Genomic DNA, 20260 nt, shown 5'->3' with positions numbered 1-20260 from the left:
ATCAGCTGCGCTATGAGATTATGCTTGCATGGCAGCTGCTGTACAGGCTTAATGTAAGGAGATATGAATAATATCAGGAGAAAGAATCTGATGCCACGAACTTTCTAACTGACTGTTGTGTTGTAAGTGTACCTTGCCTTTAAGAGAATTCACCTTTTAAGTGCTCCACGTCCTGTGTTTATAGTGTTGCGATTCTGCCTGGCAGTTTGTCTACTGAGGGTTTGTAACTTGTACATGCAATTGTGACTGCATATGTGCTTTTCTGTTTTAAATAAACTAACCCGCAGAATTAATCAATTCCTGAGGAACATTTTAATTGTTACACCATTATCATAAATGCGACAACTTGGATACAGAGGCACTGGATGACGTCTTGAAACTCTAAATGGTGAAGTGGGAATTGGTTCAGGCACAAAATGAAATAACTGCACAGAACTCAAATCCATTAATCCTGTTGTTGCTTCACTGGTTTCTAGAAAAGCATATGTTGCTTGCATTTTCTGATTTCCTTCCCTTAAAGATCTGAGTCTAGCATTGGTGTCATTCCCTGGTCTCAGCAGACCTTCAGCACTCCATCCCATTGGCCATTCTTAAGGCAAGAGCCTAATTAAGGCTTTGGCCAGCTATAGGCCCTCTGGCTGTCAGCTGACTGCTTTCCAGTAGATGGATGCTTAAAAGCAGAGGTTTTAGTGGGTGATTCTTCCCTGTCCACCTCGCAAGCAACAAAGACACTAATAGTGATTGCCTAGCTTGTTGTGATGATTGAGATCAGCTAATCAGTCATGATCGGCCATGGATAGGTAAACAACTAATTAGAGGAGCCTCCACAAGCATCCCTATTAACAATGATAAAAGGAACCCTGTGCATTAGTATGTGAAAAAAAAACTGATGCATTTTTAGCCATCCTCTGCCACACGTGCTGCATGGGCAATCTATTTTGATTGAGATTCCCACCATCATAGGTGCCAGTCATCAGCTGATTTGATTCACTACTTGATATCAAGAAACCTAGTACAGTACATTGGAAGACGAAACACAGGCTGGGTGACTGCTTTGTAGAACACCTGTGCTCTGTCTGTAGAAATGACCCCGAGCTTCCACCTGCCTGCTACTTCAACACGCCATGTTACCATGCTAACATTTCCATTGCAGGCCTAGTGCAGTGTTCCATTGAGCCTCAGCGCAGACTCAAAGAACAACATCTCATTTTCTGCTACAACCTCCAGGACTCAACATCAATTCAATAACTTTAGAATCTGATTCCATCTTTCCACGTTTTTTAAAACCCTACCTCACGCCCAGTCGTACATGGGTTGCTTTTAGCACAGTCGCCTGTTCCCGCATACTGCAAGGCCCATTATCAAATTCTACAGGTTGCATCTAGCACAGCTAACGTATTTTCCCTGCTCTTAGCTGTTCTTATCACTTATTCAGCTTTTCTTTTGTCCTAGGTGCTAACAGTTCTGATGAACAGTCACTGAACTTAAAATGTTAATTCTGCTTTCCTCTCACACATGCTGCCAGACCTGCTGAGTTTCCCCACCAATTTGATTTTCAAATCTTCAGCATCCGCAGTTCTTTGTTTTATTTTCACATACCTTGAGGCTTCATTATTTACCTTGCAGGATTGCAAAACAATCTGAAATAAACAAGTCCATTAGCAGTGCTAAAAAAAATTACTGTTAAGCCAGTACTCAAAAGCTGCTTTTGAAAGAAATTACCCTGGCTGCAGAAATAGTTCAAAGTTAATGATTAACTTCAGACATAGAAAATCCACCAGTTACTAAGTCCAAATAAAACAGAAACCCAAACTCTTAACAAATAACATTCAAAGTTGTGCATATAAATTGAAGGGCAGCACAGTGGCTCAGTGGTTAGCACTGCTGCCTCACAGTGCCAGGGACCAAGCAAGGTTCATTTCCACCCTTGGGTGACTGTCTGTGTGGAGTTTACACATTATCCGTGTCTGCATGGGTTTCCTCCGGGTGCTCTGGTTTCTTCCCACAGTCCAAAGATGTGCAGGCTAGGTGGATTGGCCATGCTGAATTGCTCATAGTGTTCAGGGATGTGTAGATTAGGTGGTTTATAGCAGGATGGGTCTGGGTGGGATGGCTCAGGGTCAGCATGGACTTGTTGGGCTGAACGGCCTGTTTCCACACTAGGGATTCTATGGGAAGTTCCAAAGCTCTCACCACAGTATGTGGTAGTTCCATACTAGTACGGCTGGCTGAGAGCTCGAGTATGGCAGGCAGTGCTAACCAATCATAAGGCAGTTTTTTTATTCTTAGTAATTCTCTGCTTTGGATATTTGTTTTCCAACTCCAAATTCTTTGTATTCCACAGAGGTGACAGAAGATTTGAAAAACCTGGACGTAGAGATGGAGGTATGGTTTGAACTATTGAGGAAATAAGTTTCATTTTGCATCCCCTCTGAGACTATGTTTTTACAAGTTGATAAGAAATTTTATGTACTATTGGGGAGACTTGTTTTCTGAATTAGATCAATGTCTAATATTCAATGTCTTCTGTACATAATGGTTCTTGAAATTTCAGTGTTAAAGTTAAATGCAAACCCTTTGGCTGAACAAGTTAGAACGTTGGCTAAGCAAGTTAGAAGTCTAGTTGGGCTAGTTAAAAGTCCCATTGGCCATTCTTAAGGCAGGAGCCCCTCGGCTGTCGGCTGACAGCTTTCCAGTAGATGGATGCTCAAAAGCAGCAGAGGTTTTAGAGAGTGATTCTTCCCTATCCACCTCGCAGGCAACAAAGACATTAATAGTGATTGCCTAGCTTGTTGTGATGATTGATATGCTAATCAGTCATGATCAGTGATGGATAGGTAAACAACTAATTGGAGGAGCCTCCACAAACATCCCTATTAACAATGATAAAAGGAGCCCTGTGCATTAATATGTAAAAAAAACATGCATTTGTAGCCATCCTCCGCCGCACGTGCTGAGTGGGCAATCCATTTTGATTGAGATTCCCACCATCACAGGTGCCAGTTGTCAGCTGATTTGATTCACTACTTGATATCAAGAAACCTGGTACAGTACATTGGAAGACGAAACACAGGCCGGGTGACTACTTTGTAGAATACCTGTGCTCTGTCTGTAGAAATGACCCAAGCTTCCACCTGCCTGCTACTTCAACAAATGGGATTAAAAGTCTGACTTTATCTTCTTTCCCTTTTCCCCCCAATATTTCTTCTCCTTTTCTTCCTCCTCCTCCTCCTTCTTCCTTTTCTCCTCCTCTTTCCTTTAAGTACGGGTAGGGTTTGAGGAAGTAGCTCCCACGTCACGCAAGCAGGATTTTGCACGTTCCGACAGCGAGAATTGGCGAGCCATTCGAGAAGAACAAAATGGTGAAGAGGAAGACGGAGGCTGGAGGACAGCCGGAGCAAGAAGAGAAGGCGAGAGGTGGCGGCCCCCGAGTCCAGGTACGCCAGAAGGCCTATTTCCAACTTGTGCCAAGTGTTTTTCAAGTACCTTTTGCAGTGATTGACGTAGCAATAGTAAGGAAATTTTTATAGCAGGATTCACAGTCGAATTAAGGACTAGGATGGGCAGAGGGCTGTAATTATAGGTCATGACCTTAAGGTAAGGAAAGAGTAAAAACACCTGGCTGTTAAATTTCTTAAAGACAGTCATTAGGAAATGTACAGACAGGTACTAAACTGACATAGCTGAAACATACTTTGAAATAATGGAGGGGGAGGCAATGATCTGTGTAACCAGAAGTTTTAATAGGAATTGTGAATGACAAAGACTTTTCTGGAGGATTTGAAAGTGATTAAAACTATTAACAGTAAAGTGAAGACATTCTAAGTGCATTTGTTTGAAGCACAGTACTAAGAATTATGAAGACAAACTCGAGAATGTAAAAGAGCTGGTTAAACTGCTTTCAATTTAATAATAACTGGAAAGTAAAGACAATAAGAAATCTAAGTACAGTAGCAATGAAGGAAAAGCTGCAAAGGTTTGAAGTCACTGACTTTTCTGTACAGGGAATTATGGTCACAAAGATGTGGAAATGGCTAATATATGTTAAATGTATCCTTTGGTTAAATGTTGGGGCAGTAACAGCATAATAAAGCCATCTGTCTGTACAGAATTGGTGCTTCAGGTTTAAATAACCTTGGAGTGAATTAAAATATATGAATGAAGAACAGACACCAAAGTTCTTGAGGCAATTAAGTATTCAGCATCTGTAACAAAAGTGGATAGTACTGGGGACTGACAAAGGATTTCACTGGAAATTGTTGGAATGTAGACCAGGTGATGAAGTCAGTTGCCCAGAACTGATTTGCATAGCATTGAAAGTTTGTGGCTTTGTGAAAGGAGGCCATACCTGAATAAAGAGCATATTTGATTATGTAGTCAATGGCGTGACTACGGGTAAGAAAGTAAGCATGTCTAACTTGAGATTTAGTCAGGTCTTTTGATTTTGGTGCCCTATGGAACCAAGAAGGATTGAGTCGTGATTGAATGATAGGAAACAAAGGTCCCTGTAAACTTGCAGTTTTTAAGTTTTTGATTAAATGGAGAATATGGTCAACATTGGGAAGGAAAACAAAAGCTTTTTATGGCCCCTAAGGCTGTGGCTGTGAACTGCAGTCTTGTGCTGCTACATCCATGATGCTGTAGGGAGGGAGTTCCAGAGTTCTGACCCAGCAACAGTAAAGAAACCAGTGAATTTAGTTCCAAATCACGGTAGTGTCAGACTTCCAAGGCGAACTTAATGGCAGCAGAAGTCACAGGTTGGAAGGTGCAGCCAAAGAAAGTTGATGTGATGAGTAAAGTGCCCTCTGCCTTTTGGCTGGGTGCCCAGAGGAAATTAGTTTGGACCTTCTCCATCGGCTCTATCATTAGTCGTCATATGGTTTGAAATTTGACTTTGAAGTTACTTCAAAGGGGAGATGTTTTGTAGGTACAATAGATACTTCTATCTTGGCTAATATGCAGAAGAAGAGCAAGCTTTAAACTGTATATGAGCTGTTCTGTATATAAACCCATCCGGGGATTTGATGGGACAAACTTGCAGGATATTTTTCTGCATTGATTTCTACTGTATCAACTGTAATGCTAGAAACTGGCACTGGATACCATGAGGTCTTTGTACTTTTTCTCAATTGAAAAGCTGATATATGTCCATGCCATTGTGTGTGTGTGTCTCCACTCTGAACCTTGTCCATTATTCCAGATGGTCCTCGCTCGGCAGGCTGGAGGGACCATGCTGATCGGCGGCGGCGGTTTGACTTTGACTTCCGGGAACGAGATGAGGAGCGTACCTACAGAAGGGGCAGAACAGGTAGTGGAAGCTACGAGGATGAGAAGGATAATTTACCCGAGTGGTGCCTAGAAGATGCAGAAGAGGAAATGGGGACATTTGATTCATCTGGAGCTTTCATGTCATTAAAGGTACAGAACGTTTAACCCTTCAAGTGGGATGACAGAGGACTAGATGTACTTTGCAGATGTGTTTTTGTGCATGTGCTGTAGGCAATGTTTTCTCAGCCGTCTAGGGTTTGAATAGACAAATGTGTAATTATTTCTGTTGAATGAGACCTCCACACCCCTCCCTTTAAATCTGGTGGCCCTGAGTTTTACTGGTGTATTTTCCCACGGGCGCTATGATTTTGTTTTATATTCATTCATGGGGTGTTGGTCTTGGATTTATTGTCCATCCCTTTCAGAGTCCACCATGTTGATGTGGGTCTCGGGTAATATGTAGGTAAGATTGTGTAGCTTAGGTAAGGATGGCAGATTTTCTTCCTGAAATCACAGAGCCAACCAAATGAATTTTTACACCAATCCACAGTCATTCTATAATCATCATTAGACTCCTAATTCTCCATTTCTATTGAATTTATATCCTACCATCTGCCATGGTGGGATTTGAGACCAGGTCCCAGAACATTACCTGGGTCATTTTCAATTCCAGATTTATTAGTTGAATTTAAATCCCATCACCTGTCTTGATGGAATTTGAATCAGTGTCCCAAGTTCATTAAGCAGTTTAGGCCTTTGATTTGCTTGTATAGTGACATTCTCAATACGCTATTATCTCTCAGTGGCTTGCCCAAGCAGTTAGGGGTGGATAGAAATTAATGGACTGACTTTACAGTTGACTCCTGTCTTGCGCTCACCCAGTGCCATTTTTGCACGTGTGCACTGGAGCCGTATTTAATTTGCACACCTTTAACCTTCCCTTGTCCAGGACCAACTGATATGTGCCAGTGTGTTGAGCTGAGGTGTGCTAGATCCAATGCAGAGTTTAAGTCACATCAGGGTCTTTTGGTCTTTAAGTGAGAGGGCAAAAAGTTCACCATATCGATAGTGGGGCTAATAGGATTTAATTGTAAAGGTATGTTGCAACTGATCAAAGAGACAGCAATCTCAAAAGGCCGCCTCCTGCTCTTAATTTGTATGCCTGCGGACTCTCTCTATTCCTTTAGAAGATCGAAGAAAATGAGATTCTGATTGGAATTGATTGCATTAATGGGAAGAAGCTATTTTCTTTGGTGGGAGAACTCCAGAACGAGGGAGGACAGAAACATCAGATTAGAGCCTTCAGGAATCCCTTCCTCATTTGGAAGGGAGCAGAAATCTGAAAGTCTTCCCCAACATTTCGCCTGGAAGTCTGAAAATCTCAGGACCAAGGAATTATATTAGGCAAGGACATTCGGTATTGCAGAACCCATCTGTTTGGATGGAGTTAAAATGCAAATCAGAGGGTCTGACTGGCCTCCTGTTTATTTGTCAGGCTCTGTGATGCTCTAAGTAAAGTATTAATAAAGCACTTATTACTTTGCAAGTTAGTTGAGGCAAGTAGCATCAGCACACTTTAAAGGGAAGCTAGTGCTCATATATGAAGAAAATAAAAAGAGATGAGTTAAGATGGAACTGTCCCATGTACAGTGCAAACACCAGCTCTCACCTACTGGGCCTAATCACCTGTTTCTGTTCTGTAATTTCTGTTTAATGTATTTCTTGCAGCTTTCTGCTGAGCACCCATCTAGTTTCTTGTGTTGTTTTCCTAGCTGATTCTTAATTGCTGTGTTAAACAGAAAGGTTCCAAAGAACCAATTCCTGAAGAGCAGGAGCTGGAATTTCGAGGAGTAGATGAGTTGGATGAACGACCTGAAAATGAATATGATATGGAATTCTATAAAGAGCCTGATAGGACCGAAAATGAGGATGCAGGTAACCAGACTAATACGTGTTAGTGCTAGCATCTAGCGTCAGTGTTACAGATAACAACAATTCAGTTCGTACTCAGGATTCACTGTACCTCAATATTTTCTCACTGCAAGCAACTCAAGTTTTTCTCCCTCCATCTTACCTTGCCCCTGCTACTCACTTGAGCCAAATGCAAGCACTTGACGGCATGGAGTAGGGGGGTGAGGGAAACCGTGGAGACAGATGAATGTCAAGCCCAACCGTTGAGGGGGGTGATAGTGCAAATAGGACTGCACTGGAGCAGCCCTGATAACCAAGTGAGCAGTAAATGTATTGATTTACAGCAAGGTGCCTGGCCCTACAGGGCCAAACAGAAAGAATAAATTTGCGCTCCAGATTGCAGTGTTGAAGGGTGCTGAGGGCACCAAGTGGCAGTACAAGGAATAGATTTCCTTTGCACTGAACAGTACTCTAAGCTTCTCCGGGTGACCAGATGGGTGAGATGAAATGGTAATCTAACAATTGAGCTGTCATAACCCCTGACTTTCATCTTTAAGCAGAAGTCCCATCACAGCTCATTGCTAACTTGGAGTTATAGTCTTACTGCACAGAAACATCCTTTACTAACTCATCCGTGCCCCTCTCACCTTAAACCCATGCCCTCTGGTTCTGGACTCCCCGTTCCTAAGGGGGAAAAACTTTGGCTGTTTACCCTGCCCGTGCCCCTCCTGATTTAATAAATCTGGATAAGTTCACCCCTCAACACCCTACTCTCCAGGGAGAAACGTCCCAGCTTATCCAGCCTCTCCTTATTTCCAGTTTCAGTAACAGTTTTTTGTAAATATTTTTTGCACCCTTTCCAGTTTAATAACATCCTTCCTATAGTGGAGTGACCAGAACTGTATACAGTACTCCAGGTGCGGGTAGCTAGTCCAGTTACAGTATTGCTTTTGCTGTCTCCCTCATACATTCATCCGTGTTGCAAATTGACAAATGATCAAGGACTGCTTGAGGCAGTGATTTCACTTTTCTCCCTCTCCATTTTGTGGAGCTCTTCAAATTTAATCCATGTGACTGCCAGCCCTCAAGGATCTCGCTCCTGAATAACTTCTGTCTTCACAATAGACAAAACAGATCTTCCAGCTGAGGTCTGCAATGGCAAAATATCGCCATCATGCTCGTCATCCTCTCCATCAGAGTCACAGGCCCAGGAGGTGTTTCTCACGGTACCAGAAGAGTGTGAACCCAGTGCGCACAGGGCAGAACCTGACATGGCAGACTCTGCATCAGATGCTCAAGGACAGAGCAAACCTGCTGATGGTATGAAATTCTGATAATGACTAATTGTTATCGAAGTCCATGTAAGGGCAACCTGCAGAGCTTTACACCTAATGTAATCAGTCTGGAAATGTGCAGTCCTGTACCATTATTCAATCTGTGTACGCCCGCTCACCATTGAACATTCCTTCTTTCAGATTTTAATAATGTATAGTATTTTCTATTTCTGTTATCAACTGGATTTGGTTGATGCGCAAAAGAATGCAAAAACTGACGTGGAGTTCATTCATCCTCTCAACGCATACACACTTTTTAGTTACCATTGAAAATCTACTGTATTGGAGATAATACATATTGTCTGCAGTTTGCCCCCTCTAAGCTGTATGGTTGGATGGCTCCATAGCAGTCAGCAACAGATGGGCCACGCACAGTTTTCTTTCAAAATGTATGCAGCAAAGTCATGCAGCCACCTTGAGGGGACCACAGTGTGCAACACACAGCTTGCAAAAGGATTGGAGGGAATTTTGTATCTTGCGTCTGATTTTGTGTCTTATATGTTTAAATATATATCCAGTCACTTCAAGAACCACCATTCCTTTTACCTTTCAGCAGCTTTTCAGTTCTCCCAATTTGTCAAAGTATTGGCTTGATTCCAGGCAGCACACTAACATCTTGAGAATACGGGAATCTCCAGACACACAAAGCATGTAACAGCACCCCCATATGCATATTCCTAGTTTTGAGTACTTTTGTCACAACAGCAAGAGCTGTGATACTCCCCAGGCCCCTTCCCCATCTCTTGAGGAAGAGCTGATAATTGTGTCCTCACAGGGGATCAGTCAATTGTGAAACATTTAGTGATCTGTTCAGTATAATCTAAAAATTCTGTATCGCTCTATAGGGTGCCAGCATGGACTAGATGGACTAACTGGCTTTCTTTTGTGCTCCTGTGGCTCTGACCCTATGACTCGAATGTTTTTTGAATGCGTTGGGCTTAACTTTCCACACCAGTATTTGCATGCCTAACTGGACCTTGGAGAAGATCAGCATGGTGTTGTAAATACTTATATGATATTGGCACATTTCAAACAGTCCCTGCACTGACGGTTATCTAGAGAGGAAGACATGCATTTATTGAACATCTTTCACAGCCACAGGATGTCCCAAAGTATTTCAAAACCAATGAAATAGTTTTTTAAAGAGTAGTCACAGCTGTAACGGGAAATGTCACTACAGCAATGAAATGGCAGGTTGGTTATCTTGAGAGAGTAACATTGGGCAGGGTACAAATAGAATCTCTGTCTCCTGTTGGAACGTTTAACATCCACTGGAGGAGGCAGTTCAGAGGCACATTGTATACATACAGGTATTGATCCCAACTTTCAGCCAAGAGTTCCTTGGTTATTAAATGTATTGCATGCAAGAGTTGCTTCCTGACTTTTGCCCCAGTGATCCTGAATTTTCCATCTACTTCATGACCGTTTTGAGAGTGGGTTTGGTGGGAACAATCCCCTGGATTTTTTAATCATAATAGCTGTACTGTCATTTAAACTGTCAAGAAATAGATAGCACAGGACAGCTGTTTGCTGCTGATTTCAGAACTATGGCCAGCGGCCACTGGAGACATTGTTAGTATTGGTAGTTCTCGAGGACTGGCTTTAATTTCACAACCCTTCTAAAAACATTATTCATGTATGTACTTATTGCCTAAAATATTGGTCACAAAGACTCTTCTTTTGGGAGTACAACACTCCCTCAGTCCTACATTACAATGTCAGCTCAACTGTGTGGGCCGATTTAAAAAGGAAACCGCCTGTATTTATATTGCAACTTCTATGATCACTTGGTGTCTCAAGGCATTTTCAGCCAGTAGCCACTATAACCAGCCTAGTGGGCTCCAGCCCTTGGGCATATAAACCCAAATGTAGCAGACCCATTGTCCAGCCTCTGTTCTGAAGGAATTTTTTCCTTTGTTTTAAATTTCCAGTTTGTTAAAATGAGAATATTTTAATTGACAATTTTAGTAAATCGCACCACTTGTTGAAGAGAATGATAGCTAGATTGGGTGGAACGGTGTAGAAGTTGTTAGCAGTTTTCATGAAAGCATAAAATAATATAGTGCAGAAAGGGGGGCTGTTCAGCCATTAAATTTGCACAGACTATTTGGATGCTTTCCAGTTACCGTTACTCGCCTACTCTTTCCCTATATCCTAGCAACTTCTAAAATGTTTTCTTTTAAATGTGGTTCTACCAACACAATCTTTAGCCAGCTATAGGAGCGGAGTAAGAATGGCTTTGCTGATAGGCCTTCATTTATTATTGAGGTGCAGAAAAAAACCCTGGAAATTGGAAATGAAAGCAGAAAATACTGGAAATACATAAGACTGGTAGCTAGAAAGGGCATTTCAGGTGCGACCTGTTTATGAAAAGTGGAACAAACCTAGAGATAACCCAGAGATAGTAGGAACTGCAGATTCTGGAGAATCCGAGATAACAAGGTGTAGAGCTGGATGAACACAGCAGGCCATGAAGCATCAGAGGAGCAGGAAAGCTGACGTTTCTGAAGAAGGGTCTAGGCACGAAACATCAGGTTTCCTGCTCCTCAGATGCTGCTTGGCCTGCTGTGTTTATCCAGCTCTACACCTTATTATATAAGAGATAACCCAGACCATTTGTCTGTCATCTTTTAGGTGTTGTTATCCAGCATTTTTGTCCTTTAATTGCTATTTTTCTTCACTCTCCCTTTCCTTTGGGGAAATAAACTGTTCTGAGTTCTGACCTTTTTGTTTCACTTGGTCGTGTTTTGCTTCCCACACAGATGCTGTGAATCTGGGCCAACCTGCTCAGCTAAGCCCTGCAACAGTGTCCACATTATCATCGTCCTCGCCTTCCTCTTCTCCTCCCTATCCCAGCACCGTTGCCGAATTCGCACCAGTGGACAATGACGACGACGACGGGATGAAACGTTTTGAACAGGTGAGGAAGAGGGTTGGACACTTTGCACAACCGGCTTGTTCTTTCCAGGTAGAAAATCCAGGAAGCTGCAAATGATGGTTCAATTGCAGGCTGCCTTTTACCTGCTCCAGTAGATGGATTTCTAAAATTTAAGGTCTCAAATTCTTGCTGATACTTTAGTCAAAAGGATCTTCCTTGACTGTGGACTCTCCAAAGTGGAGCTTGTAATAAAGGGAAGACTTGCATTTATATAGTGCCTTTCCCAACCTCAGGACATCCCAAAATGCTTTACAGCTAATGAAGTAATTTTGAAAGTAGCCCTAATAGTGATGCAGATAACTCAGCAGCCAATTTCCATACAGCAATACAAAGTATTTATTTCCCTGGAGGGTTGCTGAACTTTTCGATGTGGGTCAATGTTCCTAAGCGCAAGAGTGTTGCCCCTTTTCTTCGTTCCTGAAAAATTGAGCCCGATTTCTAAAATGTAAAGCTGGTCCTCAAATAAGCAGTGCCAGCATCTCTCAATGTTGATGTGACTTTTCTGCAATCACTGTGTGACAGGAGGCTGAGAAAATGGTGGCGTCGCTACACGACAACTCCCTGGACGATGAACGATTCGTGGAGATGATGCAAGATCAGAGGAACCGAGCTGCTGCTGCCTTACCCCTCTCACATGAGGCAGCCATGAAATGGTTCTATAAGGATCCGCAGGGAGAGATCCAAGGTAAGAAACTGAGTGGAAGTGGGCCATTTTAAAAAGAAAGAGGGAGTATCTTGGTGCGGTTCTTGGTGTGGTAACAAGATGAGCATTCAAGTCACTTTCTAGACCATCCAACTGCACAGGCTACAAAGTTGCATGCCTGATTTCCAACCTGTCCGGGTTTTGTTATCCTCACTCAGGGAGTCTATAGTCTTGCTGTGATTGGCATCAAACCTTCTGAAGCAACGTAGAAAGTGTCTGGCAAGGTCACTGCTTTTGATGATTACCCTGGTACTAAATGAAAGTCTGGACAATGTGTGTAATATGCCTTCGAAAGACTGTTCACCTGACTGATATTGCAAATCTGGGACGCTTTCTCTCCTCTCCCCTACACAAATTAGTTGTCTGGCTTAACAGTGGGGCAGAAACTTAATTGCTTGTCTTTTCTCCAATTCGGGGAAGCCTAAAACTACTGAATGTTAACTTTTTATCAGGTCCGTTTACAACGCAGGAAATGGCTGACTGGTTCCAAGCTGGATATTTTCCCATGTCTCTCTTGGTTAAACGGGGTTGTGATGAGGGCTTCCAGCCTCTGGGGGATGTGATTAAGATGTGGGGAAGAGTGCCTTTTGCTCCTGGCCCCTCTCCTCCACCATTGCTGGTAAGTAAGCATTCCTTGCTGGGATTTGATTCTCCTTGGGGAAGAGAGAGATGTTGAGTGTAGTGAGCTTAGTCTAAAGTCCACATTCCTTTTTTACACACTCTTTTGTCATGCCCTGTATGCTATCTGTATGCACAACTTGGACATGCAGATACTCTTCTTCTGCAAGATTACATTGTAATGGGGTCAGTGGAGGGGAGAAGGTGAGTGGTAATGCCCCACCACTCCCTCTCTTTTTGTTTTGCCTCCCCTATCGCTGCACTGACTTGAGCCAGGTTCTCCACGTGCATAACTTGCAATGGTGGACCCTTTCTGAGCCACTTCCTCTTAACATTGCCAAAATATGTCTCCCGTTCAGTGCTGTTCAGCTGAGCTCTCAACTCTCTGTGCAGTGATGAGTGGCCAACTTGCAGGCACTTGAGCATTTGGGACCAATGCAATGATAATTTGATGACAGCCCCAATCAGTTCCCAACTAATGTTGTAGTCTCCTCGGGCAGCAGATACCCCCAGAAAAATATAGGGCGCAGAATTGAATTTTCAGGTTCTGATTCAGTAGCATTCTGCACCATGGTCTGAGGTCAGAGCTATCTCCAAGCTATAATCTACTTTTTTGTAGAATACTTGTAAATGTGGGGAGCAGACCTATGGAGTGAAATGATTTCTAGGTTGACTGATACCAGTGCTGCATTCAGAAACATAAACTGGTGTATTCATTTTCCCCTTTATTTAACAAGTTGATGATTTGTTTCCTGTTGGAGATAGAAACAAAACAAGCTAGGCATCAGCGTGACTACCAATTTCTGTGTCCCTTAAGTGGGAGATGGAATTTTGTGGAAAAACAGCCATGAATTTCATTGTGGCTAATTTTTGACATGGGTGGCTGAGAGTTCTCTCTCGTCAGCATATTTCACCAACTTGATTTAAGTGAAGACATAATAGTGATTTCTCTCTTATCCTTTTTCTTGAATTGCTGATACTGTGAATTTGTGGAGCCATTCCATGGTTTAGACTGAGGGAACTAGTTGAGATACAGATTGTACATAAAATACTGAAGTTGTGGCACAAACCATGATTGTCTAATTGTTGCAATGGTTTGGTTTGTTGGCCACACATATGCAGTGGGTGTCAGATTTCAGAACCATTTGTTCTCAGCCTTGTTGACAAAGCATGCTGGGTTAGATTGTTGAATATTAAAAATCGTTTAGTAACATTGTTTGTGAGCAGGTTGACATTCTTGTCTCCTCCCTTTGAGTTTCTGCCCAGTGTGCCCCACCTTATTCTGTTTAATCTTGGCAGTTCAAGCAACTGGTCCCCTACAGTGAAATGATTTGCATTTTTATAGCATTTTTAATAGCCACCAGACTGCTTGGTGCTTTTCAGCTAACTACATACCTTTTTTAAGTTGTTCAGTGGCACCCTCGCGTGAAGAGTGTATTCGCAGTGTAATCTCATAATTGTATTTCTCTTTGCTACGCCCCCCTTGCCTCAGTGAGTGCATAACCAATGGTAACCACCTCCCTTGGAGGGTTGGGCTATCCTTTGCCCAAATCAATGGTCTGATGTGCTAATGCCCCTGTGGACTGCAGCATCATAATTATCATTCTAATCACTTGACATTTCTATCGTTCTGGTAGCTGATTGTTGTTTTTAAGGTTGCCACTTGACAGTTGCATTCTTCGCATTAGGAGTAAAGTTGACAGTAATTTTTTGGGGGTCCTTATCCTCCCTTTCTTAACAGCTTGTCCCTTACTCTGTAAGCCATCAACCAAGCAACCAAGAGAACGGACAAGTGGAATTGTGGTCTCCTCACAGCCCTGCTGAAAATGCTACTTTATGTCAGCAGGTAGGAGGCACACATTGGCTGTAAAATTAGACATCAGTATGTGACAGGGAGTACTATCCAAGACTCAAAATGAAATCACTAATGTATCCTCTTGAAATAATATCCACCCTCTGCCATTTTATGTTAAATAAGGACGTGCAAATCGAACCAGTACCATTGTCGCTGGTGGCAGTGTCCAGTGACCAAATAAGGTGTGTGTCTATGTGGGCTATGCCTGGACAGCAATCCAGATTGGAACCAACAGAATTCCAATGCCATGATCTCTTCCCTGACCCTTGAATGAGCTTACTTGACAATCTTCCGCCCGTCAGTGCTCCCAGTTGGCCAGTAAGTTAGCAAATTGATAGTTTCAGATAAAGACCTTTAGTTTGAATTTTATTTGTAAAGTTTCAGCCTTTAATATAGTCTGCCACTTTTTCATTCTATTTTTCTCCCTATCTGCATTTCACAGGTGTCTCACAAGACTAACCAGTACAAATATTTGCCTGTGGTAAAACCTAAATGTAAAGGTGACCGAGCAATCTATTTGCAGAATTGGGTTTTTCAAAGCGCATGTTGGTTCGAAAGGCGGAGAGCTCGGAGTTTATTTTTTTCAAATGGAGTTTGTTTGGTCTTGGTAGGGCGATATGGACCAGGGGAGACTGAAAAAGCAGCGGGAGTTGGCAGCTGCCTTGTACCATCAGCTTCAGTACCAGCAATTTCTGCAACTCATAAACAGGTAAGAAGTGTGGGTATCTTGAACTCTGTGGACTATAAGACACCCCTAGACCTGCGATATCTTTCATCTAGCCGTTTACTTCCCCACCGCAGTGTGACACCAGCGATGTTATTGCAATGGTTTGACAATATTACTTTAAATTCAGGGCATCCACTTGAGATGGGGATGATGCTAGGTTAATCCATAGAGAGTCTGTACTGATCTAAACCTGGCCCAAAGTGCCTTTTCAGGCCTCGCAGATGAGCTCCGAGCCTATGCTTCTAAGTGGCATCCTGGTGTTTTGTTTTCCAGCTACAGTAGATGATTCTTGGCCCAAGTTAAAACTCTTCTGCCACTGCTACATAATGACATCAAGTCATTTGCTGCTGTGGTCTTTGCACTGTTCAATCCAACCTTTCACGAATCCTTTGTGTTGGCTGGTATGTGTGGTGTTAACATTGAGTAATGGAACACCTTTTGCTCTATTAGCTTCCTGTAGCATGCCCAAGTTAAGGCAAATCACGGGCTGACAGAGATGGACTTCAGCTTTCTTCTGCACTAATGTCATCTAATTATTTCTCCCATGATGCATTTATGTGGTCTCTGAGATGCTTAGGAAATTGTGGTGTGAGCGAGGAGGGCCCACTGTGACTGGATCTGGATTCACTTAGTAACCTGTATTTGTGGAAAAGAGAGAAGCTTCGTTCTTGGCTGTTTGACCTGGTTCTGAACTATGGTTTTCCAGGTTTATTAGAGCAATTGTGCTTTCTATAGACTAACACTACTGTACATGTTGCCATTGAAGATCTGTTCACTTGAAATGAAACAGATTGGTCCATCCACACATGCAAAGAGAGCCTTAAACATCAGTTGTTACATTATTCCCAGATTTTCTGAATTGGCTTTAGATTTTTGCTTGGTTCTATTGAATCAGGTGTAAGATCAGTCATTTACTTACGTGACTCAGGGAATTTGGTTCAGTGGGCAGTTGTCAACTTTGCTTACCACAGATACATTTACATACAGAACCCCTGACTCAGGACCACATCTGGTGTAGCATGCAACCTCCTTGATGTCAGCAAAATACTTGGCGTTATTTACAAATTTCCTCGCTGCCTCACCTTCAGCCTGAGGCCTGGGCTTGAGTACTGACAGTGTTTTGCCTGAAGTGCAACTGAATGCAGAGCAGTGAAATATTTTATTCCTCAGCTGGTAAATACACTGTCTGCTTTTGGCCTAGAGATATAAAGATTTCAAGTCCCCAGTCCACCCCAGACCCTTTCTCGTGGCCAGCCATTGAAGTATCCAGTGTTATCTGGTCTCATTTTGCTGCTATGTTTGATCTGTCTGCCCTAAACCCACCACACAGTTTTGGGATTGGAGTCACCATATAGGCCTCTCTGAACAGAGATGATAAGATCTCTTCCCTGAGGGAAGCAGTCAGGATTTTACAGCCCCTCAATGGCGCTCATGGCTGATTGGTTATTCTCTAGCCAGCCCATGTGTTAGCAGGTTTGCTGAATTGAATTTCAGAACTCCAGAACTAATGTTGTAACCCCACTTTTGCCATTCTCAAAAATATTCTAATTACTCAACCCCGTGTCTGTTTCTGATGTGGGTTTGTTGTCGGATTATGTACTTAAAGACCGGGGCCTAAGATGTCTTGACTTGAATCAGACTTGGGTGGATTCTGTCCCTTGCCTATTGCCCACAGTGTGAAGCTTCTAACTCTGTTATTTGGTAATTTGCCAGAGGCTATGTTGGGTGACTGGAGTTGAGAAATGATCACCTGACAACAGTACAGAGTAGTGGTGGAGGCACTGCTCTTCAGAGAGTGCAAGTTTGGACTAGGCAAAGGAAGCTTTACTCCACCACTAATTGTGGTGTATGCCTAGCCCCTCAGTGTCTGCTTGTGCCTCGGGTGTGTGTTTCCAGGGAGTTAGGCAGCCACTCTCATTCATAGGTACAGAAACGAACGTTCCACAGCTGAATACAAAATTTGTAATGACCTCCTTGTCTTTGTAGCCGGCAGCAACTAGTGCAGTGTGCACTGCAGCAGAAGGCAAACATGACACCCCAGCAACAGCAGCAACTTGTGGTGTTCCTGCAGCAGATCCAGGCCCTCAAATCAAGGTAATGGTATTTACCCTCCTACAAACACCACATTGTGGAATAGTTGCACTAACTGTTCTGTTTGACATTCAAATAATCATAGATTAAATTAAAGTTAGAAAATTCTGGTTTTGCTGCACTTGACAGCAACAATGTGATATACAGCAGTAATTTGCACTTCATGTATAAACTGTTGCCTGTGTGATATTCTTAATCCATCAACATAAACTAAACATTTACTAAGATTAGTTTGGCACCTGATTGTATTTGGCCTCCAGCAAGCTATGAATTTGAATCATCAATGCTTGTGTTACGGCATAAACTAGGAACATGGGTAATGTGGTACTGAAGGATCCAAAGCTATTCATTTGCCATAAGTAGAATGCTTCAAGTGACCTAAGCCAAGATGGAGTCTGAGACTTTTCTATTTTCAGGTCACAAGCTTGGAAGTGATATCATGCGCCTGTATCTTAAAGGTGTACTGCCATTAGACAATAGTGCTGTGTCCATAATAGACTGGAAGTGCCTGTTGACTTGATGATTCCTTTCTCTTCTATCAAAAGACTATTGTGAAGAATTTTGTTGGACTGACTTGACTCTATGGTTCTGCTTGATTTTCCACTGAGTGTGCAGGCATGTGTGTTCTGAGAGATGAAAGTAAAAGGAGGCAAATATAAAAGTTGTGATTTACTATGTTCATTCACCTGGTTGAATTTTTAAATTAGCATTGTATTCCCTGAAATTTGAAGATGATGGGTGCATTTGATCAAAGTTCAAGATATTGAGGGAAACTGAAGGCAAGATAGAGAGAAGCAGCTTCCCCTGGTTAACTGGTCTAGGACTCAGTGACATAGAGTTGGTTCTAATTTATGAACGTTTTTTTAAAAAAAAAGAAATTAGGAAACCCTTGCCCCACATCAAATATAAGTTTAGAACTCTCTTCTGAAAGGTGCAGTTAATGCTTGATCAATTAGTTATGATTGAGATTGGGCGTTGGCACTCTTGCCTTAATCAGTCAGAGCATTGAGTACAGGAGTTGGTTTGTCATGCTATAGCTGTACAAGACATTGGTACGGCTACATTTGGAGTACTGCATATAATTCTGGCCCTGCTATAGAAAAGATGTAATAAAACTGGAAATGGTGCAAAAAAGGTTTACAAGGATACTACTGACTGGAAGGTTTGAGTGACAATGGTAAGCTGGAATTTTTTCTCGCTGGAGCATAGGAGGCTGAGGGATGACCTTATAGAGGTTTATAAAATCATATGGGGATATTGATAAGGTAAATAGTCAATGTGTTTTCCCCAGTATAGTGGAGTCCAAAATAGAGGCACAGGTTTAAGGTGAGAGGAGAAGGGCTTGAAGGGGCATCTTTTTCACACAGGCTGGTGCATATGTCGAATGAGCTGCCAGAGGTGGGTACAGTTACAACATTTAAAAGATATTTGGACGAATATGCGGATAGGAAAGGTTTGGGGGGGGAATATGGACCAAACACAGGCAAATGGGACTAGTTCAGTTTGGGAAACCAGGTCAGCATGGACGAGTTAGGCTGAAGGGTCTGTTTCTGTGCTGTATGACTCTATCACCTGCATCATCCTTTTCCGTTATGAAGACTGACACTATTAAGGACAGTGCCAATGTTTTTAGGTCCACACAAAGATTGCTTCAGTAGTCCCTAATAGGCCTTATTCCTAATCAAGTTCTTTCTTGCAATTTATGTATTTTAAAACAAAAACCCTCTGTTCTAGAGATAGCAAGAACTGCAGATGCTGGAGTCAGCGGCAGCACGGTATGGAGCTGGAGGAACAGAGCAGGCCAGGCAGCATCAGAGGAGCAGGAAAGTTGATGTTTCGGGTCGGCACCCTTCTTCAGAAATGGGGAGGGGGAAGGGAGCTTGTAAGTAAATTAGAGAGAGGAGGGGTGGGGCTGGGGAAGGTAGGTGGGATGGTGATAGGTGAGTGCAGGTAGGGAGTGGTGGGGATTGGTCAGTGGGATGGGTGGGGCGGACAGGTGGGAGAGAAGATGGACAGGTCATCATGTCAATGAGGCGGGGATGAGAGGGAGGCTTGGGCATGGGATAAGGCCAGGGATGATTTTTAAAACTATGGAATTCACCAGTTTTAAAATCTCCCCACCCCTGGTCTCATCCCATGCCCAAGCCTCCCTCTCATCCCCACCTCATTGACATGACACAATCTGTCCATCATCCCTTCCCACCTATCCGCCCCACCCATCCCACTGACCAATCTCCCCCACTGCCTACCTGCACTCACCTATCACCATCCCACCTACCTTCCCCAGCCCCACCCCTCCTGTCTCTAATTTATTTCCGAGCTCCCTTCCCCCTCTGCATTTCTGACGAAGTGTCCTGATCTGAAACGTCAACTTTCCTGCCCCTCTGCTGCCTGGTCTGCTGTGAACTCTCTATTCTATCTGCCGATGCTTTCCCGTGCGTTCTCAGCACTTAACTTTCCTACTAAATCTCTTCTTATAGAATCCTTACAATGTAAAAACAGGCCCTTCGGCCCAACAAGTCCACACTGACCCTCAGAGTATCCCACCTAGACCCGTCCACTTACGAACCAACTAATCTACGCATCCCTGAACACTATGGGCAATTTCACATGGCCAATCCATCTAACCTACACATCTTTGGACTGTTGGAGGAAACCGGAGCACCCAGAGGAAACCCACACAGACACAGGGAGAATATGCAAACTCCACACGGACAGTCGCCTGAGGGTGGAATTAAACCCAGGTTCCTGCTGCTGTCAGGCAGCAGTGCTAACCACTGTGCCACCCAAAACACTCATTCCCCCAAGTTACTAC

At 43.0% G+C, this 20260-nt stretch overlaps 1 protein-coding gene across 1 annotated transcript in view; it reads left to right on the top strand.

Moving 5' to 3' along the window:
- The window catches only part of LOC109921060 (GRB10-interacting GYF protein 2-like), a 49512-nt gene that overhangs the window by 626 nt on the left and 28626 nt on the right, over positions 1-20260 (top strand). The window contains exons 2-12 of the mRNA XM_048620038.1: positions 2345-2385; positions 3264-3437; positions 5201-5418; positions 7068-7203; positions 8305-8499; positions 11276-11433; positions 11974-12136; positions 12607-12773; positions 14514-14618; positions 15239-15336; positions 17341-17448. Coding sequence (XP_048475995.1) covers positions 2345-2385; positions 3264-3437; positions 5201-5418; positions 7068-7203; positions 8305-8499; positions 11276-11433; positions 11974-12136; positions 12607-12773; positions 14514-14618; positions 15239-15336; positions 17341-17448 — 1563 coding nt within the window. The remainder of the gene's footprint in view (positions 1-2344; positions 2386-3263; positions 3438-5200; positions 5419-7067; positions 7204-8304; positions 8500-11275; positions 11434-11973; positions 12137-12606; positions 12774-14513; positions 14619-15238; positions 15337-17340; positions 17449-20260) is intronic.

This window comes from Rhincodon typus, chromosome 45 (assembly GCF_021869965.1).
Source record: "Rhincodon typus isolate 14 chromosome 45, sRhiTyp1.1, whole genome shotgun sequence".
Classification (NCBI taxonomy): Eukaryota; Metazoa; Chordata; class Chondrichthyes; order Orectolobiformes; family Rhincodontidae; genus Rhincodon; species Rhincodon typus.
This window is presented reverse-complemented; position numbering and strand designations above follow the sequence as displayed.